The 16,185-nt window shown below is 34.4% G+C and overlaps 1 protein-coding gene across 1 annotated transcript in view; it reads left to right on the top strand.

Annotated features, from left to right (window-relative positions):
* The window catches only part of LOC145296755 (inactive serine/threonine-protein kinase TEX14-like), a 57,100-nt gene extending 41,478 nt beyond the window's left edge, over positions 1-15,622 (top strand). The window contains exon 4 of the mRNA XM_080142797.1: positions 14,855-15,622. Within this exon, the coding sequence (XP_079998923.1) occupies positions 14,855-15,577 (723 nt within the window). The 3' untranslated portion in view covers positions 15,578-15,622. The remainder of the gene's footprint in view (positions 1-14,854) is intronic.
* The last annotated feature ends 563 nt before the right edge of the window (positions 15,623-16,185 follow it).

Genomic DNA, 16,185 nt, shown 5'->3' with positions numbered 1-16,185 from the left:
ATTATAATAATATTTGAATCATCATCTAACTTCTTTGAATAATTTTTTGAATCATTATTTCAATTATTAATTGTAATCATTATTTTAATTATTAATTGTAATTACTATTTGAATCATTATTGTAATTATTATTTGAATCATCAGTTAAATCATTATTTGAATTATGATTTGAATCATTATTTGAATCATTATTTGAATCATTATATGAATCAACATTTTAATCAATATTTGAATCACCATTTAAATAATTATTTGAATTATTTGAGTCATTATCTAACTTTTTTTAATCATTTTTGGATCATCATTTGAATTATTACTTGAATAATTGTTTGAATCATCATTTGAATCATTAAAGTTATCATTTGAATTAATATTGGAATCATCATTTGAATTATTATTTTAATCATTTTTCGAATCACCATTTGATTTTTATTTGAATCGGTATTTTAATTTAATTATTGTTTGATTATTATTTGCATCATCATTTGAATTATTTTTTGTATTATTATTTGAATTTATATTTGAATCATTCTTTGAATCATTCTTTGAATCATCATTTGAGTCATAATTCGAATCATTATTTAAACAATGATTTGAATTATTATTTGAATCATTATTTGAATTATTTTTTCAATCATTATTGAATCATTACTTGAATAATAATTTTAATTATTATTTGAATTATTATTTGAATCGTTATTTGAATAATAATTTTAATTATTATTTCAATCATTATTTGAATCATTATTTGACCTGTTATTTGAATCATTATTTGAATTATTATTTGAATCATTATTTGAATCAATTTTTGAACTATTATTTTAATCATAATTTTATCACCATTTACATAATCATTTGAATCACCACGTAGATGGAACAGGAAGGCATGCGTTAATGAATGGTTTTTAATAAATAATTACTAGATTCGTTTTTCAATGGCTTTAAAAGTATTAAAGACTAGATGAGTATCCTTGTTATAGTCAGCTAATGAACTTCCTAATTTCCGGCATAGCGCTACTAAAAGCGGTAATAAAAAAATTCCATTCCTTCACTTTAATTGTTCCTTAGTATTTCTATTGTGAAGCGATGTATTTAAGTAAAATATAAGAAAACGACAATATTGAAAAGTTAACAATAAATATTTACCAAATTATACAGGCTTAAATAATACAACGTTTATTTGCACGTTTAATAACGAAATTTAAAAAAATAATTTTTTTTTATATAATTTGAAATTCTATAAGAAATATGTTTGTGAAATTATAAAAATAAAAGTTCCTAATTTTAAAAATAAAAGTTTTTTGTTTGAATATATATAATACATATGCTTATGAAATTATAAAATGAAAATATTGAAATAAAAAAAAATTTCAAACATCTTAAAAAAAAACGTATCCAAAACATAATATTAGCAAAATAGTTTTAAAAGATTTAAAAAAAGTTTCAATAATTCCTTATAAAAAAGTGCAAAAAGTGTTTTCAATAATTCTTTTAAAAAAAACTACTTTCAATAATTCTTTATTAAAATATGACCGAAACGACTTTTTAATGATTACTAAATAAAAAATAAAGATCGGAATGAACGTATAAAAAAAGTAGAGGCGCAGGGAGTTATAGGCATGAAGGCAAAAAAAAATGGGGGTCAGAACTCTTTCTCGCTCGTCTTTCGTCGCCCAGCAGCCAACAGTCGTATTCTTCTTCTTTTTCTTCACAAAATCACAATTACGTTCGATCGCGTCATCGAGATTATGGTCTGTCCTTCTCGCAAAAAAAAGTCCTCATATGCAGTCACTTTTAATCCCGACGGTACCATAATTTGCATATCTCTCTTTTCTTTGTACTGGAAGGATCCCAGGTTCGAATTAGTGATGGGACGATTCTGTTATTTTTCCAATTCCGATACAATTACCGATTCCATACTAAATTCCCGATTCCGATACAATTACTGATTTCGATTCTGATTTTTTATAAATCCCTAAATATTTAACTATAAAATTGGTATTTTATCCCGATTACTGTAAAAACACATCTTACATGTGTATATATTTTCTCAAACGTAAAAACTTGTGAAGGGGTAGAGACATACAGATTTTAGTTTTACTGGAAGTTTAAAATCAATAAACACGTATCATTTTATTACTACGAGCAATTAAAATTTTTCTTCAGCCAAAATCAAATTAGAAAAGATAATTGAAGGAATCGTTTTGGCATCAGAAAACAGACACAAATTGTTCCAAGACCGATTCCAATACCGATTCCAATACCGATTCCAATATCCCAGAAAGTTACAATTTTTTCCATTTTCGATTCTGATTCCGATTAATCGTCCCAACACTAGTTCGAATGAGAGTGATTCTTTTGTGAATTCTATTTTGTCAACTCTGCTAAACCAACGGATTGTTGCTCAGTTCCACTATACCTCCTCATTATCTGATGATCACATAGATGACAACACAGAGCTGGTCTTCTTCGCCTAGCACTCTTTTGAGGTAAAGATACTTCCTCCTTGGATGACTAGTCTAGAGAAGTGTTATTTGGTGCAGACGCATCATCTCCAGAGAAATCGCCAGATATCTTGTTAATGTTAATCAACGTTACACTCTGGGTTTAGAGCTTGCTGTCACTTTCGTTCCCTGTGGGCTATGATGGGATGCATCTCTTATATGGCAGGGCATCTGGTCGACAAAGTGTTTTGTGGGCTTTTCATTTCTGTGACGCGTCCGCGTGTATAAGGGATCACACACCGCCCAATTGGGGTTTTCAACCAGACACGATCGTCCACATTGTATCTATTCTGCTGCTGTTTGGACTTTCCTGGAGAGGGTGCATCGATGCCCTTCAGTCGAATGCGATAGTGATGAATTAGGTTAGCTAGGGCAGTCAGTAACAACACATCGTCCTTAGGGGTAACATTGTACAGATAGACTGCTTCCATTGTCGAACAGTGATTACGCTCTCTCTCTCACACAAAAACAAAAACGTCCTTATATGCAGTCACTTTTAATCCCAACGTTACCACAATTTGCGTATCTGTCTTTTCGTTGTATTGGACACATTCCGGGTTCAAATGAGAACGTTTCTTTTAGGAATCCTATTTAGTCAACTCTGCAGAACCAAGGATTGTTGTTCAGTTCCCCTACAAGGTGTGAAAAGAAAAGTAAAGGAACTAATTTCTGGTAGCACTGCACCGGAAGTTAGGAAATATGTTAGCTGACTATTACCAGTATCACCTGTTGTAGATGACAAAATTTTGACTTCCTTAATCCCTCATCGCCAATGTTGTGAACCAGTAAGGGTCTGGAAGAAAAACACAACTCTGTATTTGGTGCAGACAACATATATTGAACAGAAAAGTGTAGTTGTTGATGGGCAGAAATCAGAAACTTCTAGTATTAATGCTGGCATCCCTCAAGGTTCCATCCTGAGCCCAACTCTCTTCCTGATCTTCATCAATGATCTCCCAAATCACATTCCTAGATCATTCATAGACATTTATGCAGACGAAATCACAATCTATGGCAAAACTTCAAAGGCAGCAATGACCAAGATCTTTCTGATTCTCTCTCTTTTGATCTTGAGGACATGGTGCAATGGCGAAAAAAGGTGTCTGGTTAATTTTAATACATTGAAAACCAAGCTTCTCTCCTTTATCATAATCGCTCTGACCACCATTATGCTGCAATTGAAATGAATGGCTCTTGTCTTGAGAAAGCTCCATATGTAACCTCTACAGGGCAGCTCAGGTGCATAGGCTTGGGTGATAGATGCAACTGGTGCCGATCCCTGTGGCGTTACCTGTGTTCTCATCTAGTGGTCGAGTTCGTCCCGTCAGCGTGGTCTGCTCGCTGTTCCAAACTGTCAACTGGCCGTCTGAAAATAGACTGCATTCAACAACGGCATTTTCAAACAAAGAAAAAAGTCAAAGCTTAACTGGCTTTTTTTAACATAGAATAATTATTGCTTTCAACTTTACAATAGTATATGCATAACTGGCCTAATTTTGCAAACAGGGGCTGGCAGTTTTTAACAAAGTACTTCACTTTTCTATTGTCAGTATACGGGAAAGAATCAGTTCACAGAGGTGCGTGTTCTGTTCGGAGAAGTGTGTGCCGCCAAGGTGCGTGGCAAAAAGTGTGTGTCGATCTCTACTTCACCTTTTTTATCAATATTGGTTGGTGGCAACTCCTCCTCCCCCAATACGCCCGCGAGTGATGATCAACCAATCAGTGGCTGTGCTTTTATTTCGGGGGGAGGGGTCCAGTAATGTCTTGCCGAACTTTGTACGCCCGATCGTGGAAGAAAAAGAAAAGAAAATAATAAAAAAACGACCTTTACAATTATTGAAGAGAAAACAAAAGTTTTCAGGTTTCAATGAGCCTCGTCGTCCACACCATTCCCCCTGCCACGATCTCAGACCAAATTACTACGTCAGTAAGGCAATAAATGTCCACACGCCAAGACGAGCAAGTTATCATAGTCAATTACCACTCAACATCTTCCCGTGGTGGTCTCTTCCCAACAGATAATTTTTATAGCCTCGCTGTCAGCCGTACTGTTCTTTGTTAAGTCAGTGGCAGCGTTTTAACTTTCAGTGATCTGTCGATCACATAAGTGCCCGGCTGTTCTGATTAGGAATTATTTTTATGACTTCCATTCCGGCGTAAATACTTTTTTGGCTATCCATTCTTGTCGGAGGGGGGGGGATCATTTTGATTATCTATCAAGAAACAGATGTATTCTTTTAAAACATCATCAACACCATCATCATCATTAGAATTCAACCGTACAAATTCTCTGAATTCGTGTCAGTGGGGCCACCCAGACAACAGGCTGTCTCTTAATCAACTAGCAAGGTTCTCCCGGCATCACTCAGCCCCCCCCATCGGGTCACACATGTCTTGGTCAGCTTCTGGGACTGACCTTAACTTCTTATCTGAAATGGAACACGTACGTCAAATCTGTTGCCAAGATTGCTGGAAAAATGGTTGGATCACTCTGCCGCTCCAGTAGGTATCTCACTGCTGACGCAATCCTCTAGTTGTATAAGAGCCAGGTACATCCTAAAATGGAGTACTGTTGCTACATCTGATCAGGGGCTGCTCAGTGCACTCTATCCAGTCTTGATGGAGTTCAAATCCGGCTTCAAACCCTCTTTCCCACAGGAGAGACGTTGCAAGCCTGTCTCTGCTCCATCATTATTTTCATGGCAAGTACTCGACTGAACTCCAATCTACGGTTCCCCCTTGCCAAACTTTCACAAAAACATGCAACTAGCTACAACAACTATATACGATTTCCCCCACCCTCGCTATCTTTGCTTAAATCTAAATGCAGATTCCATGAACAAAGTTTTTTCCCAGAACTGCTCGCCTGTAGAACACTGTTCCACTGGCCTACTTCCCAGTTGAATACAACATGGTAGTCTTCAAATCCAATGTAAACAAGTTCTTGTTGAGCCGTCTCCATAAATAATTCTACCTAATCTACACAATTTACGATTACTACACTAACACCTTACATTCATTAATCCAGGTCTTTATAATAAGCAGAAAAGTTAATTGTTATCTGTAAGGTGGGCACCACAACAATACCACAGAAGAAAAAAACTTTCCAAACAAAATTTCTATATTTATATATTAATATGATAGCATGTGTGTCATGCTTACATCCGGGTCGTTTAATTGTTATGTTATGGACTTCCATTTCTTGTAATAAATGATTTTACAAAGAATTCTTCATAAATTTTGGTTTCGGTTTCGATTATAGCTGATGGCACTTAAGTCATTTATTTTTTTTATAAATAATTTTATCAAGAATTCTTCATAAGTTTTGGTTTCGGTTTCGATTGTAGCTCAAGGTTTGGTTTGGTTTGGTTGTTTTTTTTTTTTAAGGCGTATCAACCCTTTTTGTGCAATTTAATTCCGAATCCAGTTATTTTGGAAATAGCATTCATGTTGCATCGAGTTATTTTGTAGAAGGTTTTTATTCTTCAAGCTCTTTGTATCTTCAATCACTACTTTGTAGTGTTTGGTTTGGTTGTTTTATAGTGGATGTTATCGTTTTTGTTTCCTGTCCTGCAGAACATGAATAAGTTTTGCAATGGGAGAGGGAAAAGGGTTACAGTATTAATGTTTTGGTACATTTTAAGTTAGGAAACTAGTCAGGAAGTGGGGGAAATAGAAAGAGAAATGGGAAGAAAGAAAAAGGGGGAAAAGGTGGGTTGATTTTGGTTTTCGGTTTTGCAGAACATAATTAAGATTTGCAAAAGGAATTAGAAAAACAAAAGGCATTAATGTTAGGTGCATTTCGTCTCAGGAAGCTCAAGTTATATATATATATATATATATATATATATATATATATATATATATATATATATATATATAGGAAATTTATTACTGTGAGTCCAGAATGAGTTTACAAATTGTTTCAGCTAGAGGAAAATCCTCAAAGAGGAAAAATAGATGAGTCCATCTATGAATTCTGACGATGCTAGTTGGATCTTTCCTCTTTGAGGATTTTCCTCTAGCTGAAACAATTTGTAAACTCATTCTGGACTCACAGTAATAAATTACCTATATACTGCTCTGACTACACATTGAGCACTCTAGTTCGGTTTTTTCACCACTGGTAAATATATATATATATTTTTTTTTTTTTTTCTTCATAAGTTTTGGTTTCGATTCAAGCTGATGCACTCAAATCATATGGATATTTTTTTTTTATATTTTTGAAATCACAACTTTATAATATGTAATAATCGATAGAAAATTGATTCTCTATATATAAAGAATATATATGCGAAATCTGCATAAATTAAAATATCGTATTTAAACGTATTTTACAACCGGGCTACGTCAAGTGTTTCTGTTAGCTTAGATAAATACTTTTACGGTTTTAACAAAAAAGCTACAATAATATCAGAGCATCTCCATTTACACTGAACATCCACAGAATGCCAACATCAATATATTACATTTGAAAGAGTTCGTTGTGGAATTTCCACAGGTCTCGCTAGTTATGCATTATTATTTGGCCAACATTATTACTTAGTGAATGTTACTCAATAAAACTAACCACCACTACTTATGCAGCGTGAAGGGTAAGAACTTGTAGCTCAGGATTTTGTGGTCCATGTTACAATCGTCTCTGGTAGTCCATGTTACAATCGTCTCTGGTGGTTTGGACATACAGTCCAGCATCTAAAGAAGGAGCTCATCCATGAGGTGATTCTTCCCACACTATACTGTAGGGATGGGACGATTCTAGTATTTTTACCGATTCCGATGCAATTACTGATTCCATATTAGATTCCCGATTCTGATACAATTACCGATTCCGATTCTTTCTAAATCTCTACATCTTTAACTATAAAGTTGTTATTTTTCACGATCACCATAAAAACACGTTAAATGTGCAGATATTTTCTTACACATTAGGATACACTTGTGAGGGATGATTTATCGATTTTAGTTTTACTAATAGGTTATATCAACATTCATTATTTTAGTATTACTGTCTGCGGTAGAATAGTTTTCTTTAAAGAAAATCCAATAAAAATCAACATTCATTATTTTGAAATTACTATCAGCGGTGGAATATTTTTCTTTAAAGAAAATCAAATTAAATTAACCCAATTAAAAGAATCATTGTTGGCATAGGAAAAATAGGCACAAATTTTTCCGATACCGATTCTGATACCCAAAAAATTTCCGATTTTTTTGATTCACAATTCTTATTGCGATTAATAGATCCAATACTAGTATATACAGTCACATGCGTGTTCAAAGGGAACGTTATGTATACAGCAGTTGTTATTTGCTAAAATTCTGAGAAAAAATCTTTCAGATATGTCAAGCAGTCATCGACTGTTCAACGTGAAGAAGAAGAACTTATATCTCAAGATTTTGTGAACCATATTACTGCAACATTGTCTCAGGTGATTTGGACATGCAGTCCAGCATCTAGAAGAGGAGCTTATTCATGATGTAATTCTTCCTGCACTTCCGCCTGCCAGCAAAAGACATTGGCAACAACAATCTAGGAGGACCTTGCAATGCTCTTTGGCTCACAAATGGTTGGTCTTCAATGGTAGAACCGTGAGTGACTCATGTAACTTGTCCAAGGATCACTTGCATGCATGAGCTGATATTGTACCAAAATGGTTCCCTATTTTCTTGACTGTACCGATCTCAACATAAATACTCACTGACCAACTCGACTAGCAACAAAGTCCCACCCCTTCACTGCAAAGGTTCCCAGATTCTGGAAAACTTTCCGCTCTAATAGTTCTTTCCTCGGAATGCATTGTCTTGGAAATTCTCTCCCTACTCCATTTCTCTGACTGTATAAGCAAACATTTAAATGTAATGTGAATAAACACTTTCCTTTTATAAATATATGATCCCCAATCACAATAGCCTCAGTGACAACATAACTTGTTTAGAGTGGATGAAAGTAAAAACTAAGAAAAAAAAATGTGGCGCACACCAAAGAAGAAGCTGGTTCAACCCAAGCGAAATGAACATACTAACAAGTACGAGTATAACACTTTTATTTATTTATTTTAATTTAAATGGGGAAAGAGTGGCGCTGGCGTCTCGCCCCTATTACCGTTTCCTGGACAGTCTCTTGCCAGGTGCCCTGTTTTGTTGCAAGAAAAACAATGCATAGTTGATCTATCTCTCTGATTGTTACCACTGTCACACTACATGCAGTTTCTGACCAGATTGTTTCAACCCCTGCATCTGAAACAGTTAACGCAACCACTCCTGCTACCCTGGCCAAGCATTGGTGCGTATGGGGCCTGTCTAGTTTGCATTGCAGCGGCAAGACCCTCGTCCCTGTTGTCAACCAATAAGGCTTGTGCTCTTTTGAGCAGTTCTTTCAATGACAGGGTATCCATTCTAGTTGACGACCACAAAAGCCCCCTGACATGGCACGGTAGCCCACCAATGAAGGCACTTTTCATCCAGTATTCTGGTGGTATTTTGCCCACTAACCATGCCAGCTGTTGCAAGTCTATCAGAAACTCGTCTACAGTCTCTCCCGGACATAGGCAGCAAGTGGTGAATCGTCCAAAGGCCGCAAATGGGCCCGTTCCATAGGCTTTTATAAGGTCACATTTAATTTCCTCGATGTTTAACTGTGGATTGTTATTTGTTATATAGTTGTTTCTTTCTCCCTACTTTTTTTTATTGAATGCTTAAAAGAAAAAATTTTTAAACAAAAAGAGAAAAAAAAATCGGGACTTTTATTATTTTAACCTGCCAATAAGATACATTCTCTCCATTTCCATTTTAAAATAAATAAAAGTATTTGCTGTTTTTGTAAATAAAATGAATTCGTGAAAAATTATGTTAAAAAAACTAAAATAAGTTGAGATAAGTTATCTCCCTTGGTTTGAAAAGGACCGATTCCGAGCTTACAATGTTAAGTTGAAAATAAAACTTAAATAACTGCAATGAAATGGAAAGGAAATACAGAGAGGAAAGTTATGTCTCTATATTTTTTAATTGAAATATGGTTTTTCATTTTAGTTCATTAAAAATTACAATTGACTAATTATTTTAGTTATCTAGTGATTCATTTATTGTTTTAATTTGACCAGATGACATGTCATTGCATAAGTTTTTCATTTGCAATAGTATTTATAAGTTATCTCCCTTAAAAATAGTCCGTTTTGAATTATCCCGCTTGAATTCATAAATTGTAAGCTACCATTTGTAATGTGCATTAATCGATTACACATTATATCGTTTTCTTATAAGTCATCTCGATTATAACTTTTTTTTTATGTAAATCGCTCGAGACAAAGCATGAAGCCAATTCAGTAAATAACAAATATTAGCCAGTGATAAGTATTATATGGATATTTCCGCTCCGTTCAACAGCAATTATTCCTCCTTTGTCAAAAACATCGTTCATAGAATATGAAAACTGAAGGACAAAATAAGAAAAGCGAAAATTGCGAGTTTGCCAAAAGTAAACCTAAGATCCACTTTCTATTCTCTACATTTATTAATATTTATCTTTTTTAAAACTTTCCAGTAACGTATAAAGATCTATCCGAAAAAGGGTGTTGGACGCTTTGTGTTTGCAGGGTTAGCTCCCTTGATTTAGCACACGCACGCATGATTTTACATATCTTCCTTCAAATTTATTTTCCTATTTTCATTCTGTAGCTTGAACTTGGTGGCGATTTGTGTGGAATATTTGTTCGTCTCAGATGAGTTGTTTGGTGATTTGAGGAAAATATCGTCCAACATCCAACGAAACATGTGTAAGATGCAATATAATGAAAGTTTAGGCGTTTGCCTAAATTTTAAAAAAAAAAAAAAAGTACAAAATTTTTTTAAATAACAAACAAAATTAATGAGTGAGAATAGTTACCATCTTTTGGCATTTGGAATGAAAACTGCAGGAATATATTTGTGTGTGATTAACCTGTACATTTATGCTTGCACAGAGTTGTTGTACAGCCTCTTGTCATACGCTAACATAAAAACGGTGTTAATTTACATACGCTGTTTTAATATTTATATAAATGTTGGTATTGGACAACTTTGAAAAAATTAGTTTTAAGTTTAATTTAATATATTTGAACGTAATCAACATTGTGTGTGTGTGTGTGTGTGTGTGTGTGTGTGTGTGTGTGTGTGTGTGTGTGTGTGTGTGTGTGTGTGTGTGTGTGAAAAATCTATAATAAAAATAAAACTGTATCATACACAAATACACTATGGAAGCCATAAACATTGAATTACTAGTCTCGATTTATCTCGTTTCTGTTACATTGACGAGGTTATGCCCCTTACATTTACCAATGTCTCTCTTTAAATAGCGCATGTATTTAAGTATAATTTGCTGTTAATAATAATATTCCTTTTAGAATAATAAATGTTCGTCAGAGTCAATACTATTTTGGAAAAAAAAAATACCCTTTCTTCTTTTTGAAAATAATTGCCAGCAACATATTCTTGAAATAAATAAAACGAATACAGTAGAATCTAGGGTACGGTGGCCCTAGAATACTTCTTTTTTGTGTGTGTGGTGGTGGTGGTGGGGGTGGGGGGTTACGATGTGAAATACGATGTTTTTCCGGCTTCTGGTTATGGTATTTGCTCCGTCTTGCGGTGTTATTTATAATGTTATTTGATTATATTCATGTGTATTTTACACTGTACTGTATTTTGTTACTAATTTTTAATGATGTCTACCTGGGTTCTACTGTGTCTATCTATTATTTATTTGCAATCGGCCGTGTTTGTGATGCCCCTAAATCTGGTTAAAGTTACTTCTTACAGGGAAGATAATGCTATCTAGATTCGCATCCTCAGAAACAGATTTGAAATGGTTCCCCAAATCCAATAATAGTGTAATCTTGTTAAAAAGTGCTCTCTTTCTACAGTTAACAGATTGAAGGAATTTAATTTACGAGGCTGTGTTGCAAGACGCAAGCCAATGATTTCTGTAAAGAACAGAAAGAGCCGTCTGGACTTTGGATGCAATGAAGATCATGACTTCATATTGGTCAAAAGTGATTTTTAGCGATGAAAGCAAGTTCAATAGGCTAGGTAGTGATGGTAGGCAGAACGTCCATTGAAGGAAGGACGAAGAATTTAATCCTAGGTGCACAGTTTCAATGCTGCAAGGTACTGGAGGTTCAGTTTTGGTTTGGGGCGTTATTAGTGCCAATGGTCCAGGGCCTATAGTTCGCTTGCAAGGTCGAATTAATTCGACCAAGTACATTAATATGTTGACTGAGCATTTTCTACGCTACGTTGACCGGAATTTGGATGATAATCCCATTTTCATGCAGGATAATGCTCCCATTCACACTGTAACACGAAAAACGGCTGTTCGCTTTTCCTGTAAGTAAGAAGAACATTAGATAAGTGGAAAATGAGATTAGGATAGGCCGAGATTTGAACCTTGTAAGCAAGGTTCAGAATAGATTCAGATTGGAATGTTAAAATATAGCTATTTTTTTTTTTTTTTGGAAATAGAGATATTGTAAAAAGAATTTTATTGTGCATTCTTTTATGGAAATTGAATTTAAAAAAAGGTCAGCTAAAAAGATAATGAGCAATACAATTTAAAAACATATTGAAAAATAAGTTAGGTTGAAAAATAGCTTAGTGAGAATTCTTTGTTGCAGAAGTGTGTTTTGGAAATGTATGTTTAAGCCACGTGAGTCGATCACGTTTTGAGAGCACACGTCTGACGTCATAGCAAAAATGAATTCTCAACATAGGAGCTAGAGTCAAAGATCAGAGGAGTTGAGTCTGGATCGAACAACCAGCAGAGTCGGTCGGACAGAGCTGACATGATCAGAGGAGGGTCCCTTTAGAAGCGAAGGGAAAACATGTAAAACGACTTTGAATTCCTGACTTCGTAATCATCATCTGACCGGTCGATCTGATAATAAAGTTATCATCATGTTTTTGTAAAACTGTGTCGTGTCATCATTCAGCAGCAAAAAGTAATGTGTAACCATCTTTAATGAACTTTGTATAACCCATCCAAGTAATGTGTCCCCCTCTACATCCTAAGTAATGACTGTCCACTCCTGTGTTAAAAGAACTGATTATCCTCTCTCCTCGCTATATGTGTTAAGAAGAAACATTCCAGAACTGTATAAATGTCTTCTATCCCTCATCACCATCTTATATATGTACCCGTCCTTAAATATGACCCTAACACTATGCAACAACACAACTGGCAATGTCAAGAGGTTCCTTGAAGAGCATGATATTCCATTTTTGGATTGGCCTGCACAATCTCCAAACCTCAATCCTGTTGAAAACATATGGCATTATATCAAGCAATACTTATGCAATGATAAAAGTTCAAATTTGGAAAAAATTTAGATAAAAATTAAAGAGAAGTGGGATGCCCTTTTATCGGAGTATTGCTGCAGACTAATTCAAGGAATGTCCAAAAGATTGCAGGCTGTCAAATTGCAGATGGACTATGGTATTAAATATTCACTAGTTCATTGTGTTGCTGTTGTATTTGTGTTGCATTAATGTTCTAAAGTTACATTTAAATAACAATTTTTCCGTTGTGCAGAGTTTCTTTCTGCCTTCTCGATTTGGAGTTATTTTTTTTTAAATGACTTGAACACTAGAATATTTAAATTAAAAGTCAAATATGAACAGGTAAAATTGGAATAAAAGATGAATCAAATGAGTTGTTTAAACAGTTACATTCAATTTAGCTTAAATTTGCGGATTTGAAAGAATAACAAGCGCGGACTTTTCTTTTTTGGCGCCACCGTATATCTTTTTTTGTTTTTGGTTTTTTACTTACAAAGCATATCGCCACTTGGGCGTAAGGGGCTACTATTTGGGGCCATGTCTAGGAAAGACTAACAAGATATTTTTTATGTAACATTTAAACTTCTGCATATCAGTACAGCCATGGAAGCCGGCAATAGGAAGGGAATTCCAAAGTCTAGCTGTTTGAGGGAAGAAACTATTAGAATAGAAAGATTTCTGGCATTTAAGGACATCAACAGTGAAGGGGTGAGATCTTATTGCTAAGTGGGTTTGTCGGGGATATGTATGTCGAGGGGGTACAAGTGAAACAAGTTCATCAGAACACATTCCATTAAAATATTTGTAAAACAGGCACAGGGGTGCAACATTACGGCGATGAGACAGGGGTTGGATCTTAGTTGATAAAGTGGGACCGATTAGATTGACAACTCTTTTTTGGACTTTATCTAAGATGGAGAGACGAGTGGTAGATGCACCAGCCCAGACGTGGCAACAATACTCCATGCATGGGTGAATGGTGGCCTTGTAAAGGTACAGGATACTCTCAGGCATGAGTAGTCTTCTAGTTCGATAGAGGGAACCCATCTTCTTTCCAACAGCCTTTGCAATGTCCTCTATGTATTTGTTCCAGTTCATATTGCCGCAATTTCATATTTCAAGACAAGATTTACTGTTATATTTCATTTGAATAGTGATTGCACAAAATCTTTAAAAAAAAAAGATATTTGTACTAAGTTTTTCTCCCTACATTTTTAATGTTTTATGGAGACCTGTTTGTCGTTTATTTATGACGCCATTGTTATTTCCTCATTTTTTTTCCAAAAATATTTTCCTTATTTTGAAACGTTCAAATCAAATTTCGCCCGTTTTTTTTATTCAGTGTAAAATAAAGAATGTTTATATTTCTGGATATACATGTTTGTCTTTTTCATAATATTTCTAGCCAAATCTAAGGGTTTTACTGTAATATTTCACTTGAATAATGATTGAACAAATACTTTTAAAAGATCTATTGTATAGTTTTTTTTTCTCTCCTATATTTGTAATGTTCCTTAAGACTTGTTTCTAGTATATTTACGACGCCATTGTTATTTTCTCATTTATTTATGGTTGGGTCAAAATGACGTTCAAATCAAATTTCGTCCGTTTTATTCAGTATAAAATAAAGAATATTTATATACGATTTAACCCCGATCATTCCTCTTTAATACAGAGTAAAAATTACGATGAATTAATTTCATTTTACTAGTTTTTACTTGTATTTTTTGTTATGGTTGTTGGAAATTAGTGTCATACTAACGAATATAAAATGCCTTCGCATATTATTATTATTATTATTATTATTATTATTATTATTATTATTAAGAAGAAGAAGAGAACATTCTTATCATTATTTTGACCCTCGAGTATATATCAGTTAATATTTTATGTTTTTAAGATAGTGATGTGGTTCTCGACTGATTAACTGTGTCGAATATATACGCGAGAGTCAAAACAATAAGAATATTCTCTTGTCGTAGCCCTAATTATTATCTATGTATATTTTATTTAATTTTATTTATTTATTTGCTTAGATGGTGAATGAGGAAACACCGAAGCTGACCAATTTCGAATATATGAACTACGTAAACGACTGTCCGAGCAACTGGCTGATTCTACGCGAAGAACGGTCGCATAAAGATTCTGCCTGGCGATGGTCCTCTCCGGAGCTTTTGCAGGAGCGGATCCCGTCATTTAAATCGGACCTGTTCAGCCTATGCTGTGTCATTTGGGAAATCTACGAGCGCACTATCCCCTGGAAGGAGTTCAATCAACGGGAAACAATTGCGTGTTACGAGAAAGGCAAGACGCTGTCTCTCACCTCGCCAGATGTAATGAAAGGTTTGGCGATGCAAGTTACAGCCGGGCTGAATGCGAACGAACAAATACGCAGCATCGATTTGAAAAATCTACGGATGGCCTTAGTGAAGGAATCGATAAAAACCTTTGTTGAACGCGGAACCGACACTATGGATCTGATGCTAGAAAAGGTGGATAACGGCGGAGAGAAGTCAGAAGAAATACCACCCGTTTTGAATTCGATGAACGACCGCCAGATTCAAACCAATGAGGGTGATGAAAAAAAGAATGTCGGGGAAATGTGTGATCACCCCCAGAATGCTACGACGAGTGACTCTGCACTAAAAACAGAGAACACAAGAGACGATGATGGTACTGTTCAAGACCCTTCATCAATTCAGAAGAGAAAAACAATTGGATGCATCGGGGAATTGATAAAGATTTTCGAAAGTTTATGATATCTGTTCAAATTTATTTACAATATGGCATATTCACGAGACATTTAATTGTTGCATTACCTCCCCTGTTTTCTAAACAGTGATAAATGATTTGGCGTCCCTTACGAAACATTAGAATAATATGTAATATTATATTATTTTTTATTATTATTATTTATTATTAATATTTTGGCACTTCTATATGACAATTACATATTAGCATCTGTTCTTAGAAAGAGAACCGCTATCTAGCGGCCATTATATGAACCTCAAATATAAACAAGTGTTTACGATAACGCAACAAATATATAATAACGAAATAAATAACACAAAAAATATATGAAAATCAGAACATTTATTGCATAAAAAATGTATCAAAATAAAATTTTAATGTATTAGTATTTTTTTTCAATTGGTAAAATCCATTGAAAGCGGTCGGTGGTTCTATGAGAAAAATAAAGCTGTGTACGCATTATAAATGTTTCTTTTCTGTGTCTTATGTTATACATTAGTACATTAGGGGTCATTTCGAGTTAAAAGTTTATTTACTGCACTCATCTGGACTAAAGAAAATCATGATTTAAATGTGTATGTCTTGTCTAAATAACTAACGATAATTCTCTGATATG

This window comes from Euprymna scolopes, chromosome 2, assembly GCF_053919585.1.
Source record: "Euprymna scolopes isolate OS-2025 chromosome 2, ASM5391958v1, whole genome shotgun sequence".
NCBI classification, from domain to species: domain Eukaryota; kingdom Metazoa; phylum Mollusca; class Cephalopoda; order Sepiida; family Sepiolidae; genus Euprymna; species Euprymna scolopes.
Note: the sequence above shows the minus strand (reverse complement) of the source record. Positions and strands in the feature narration are given on the sequence as shown.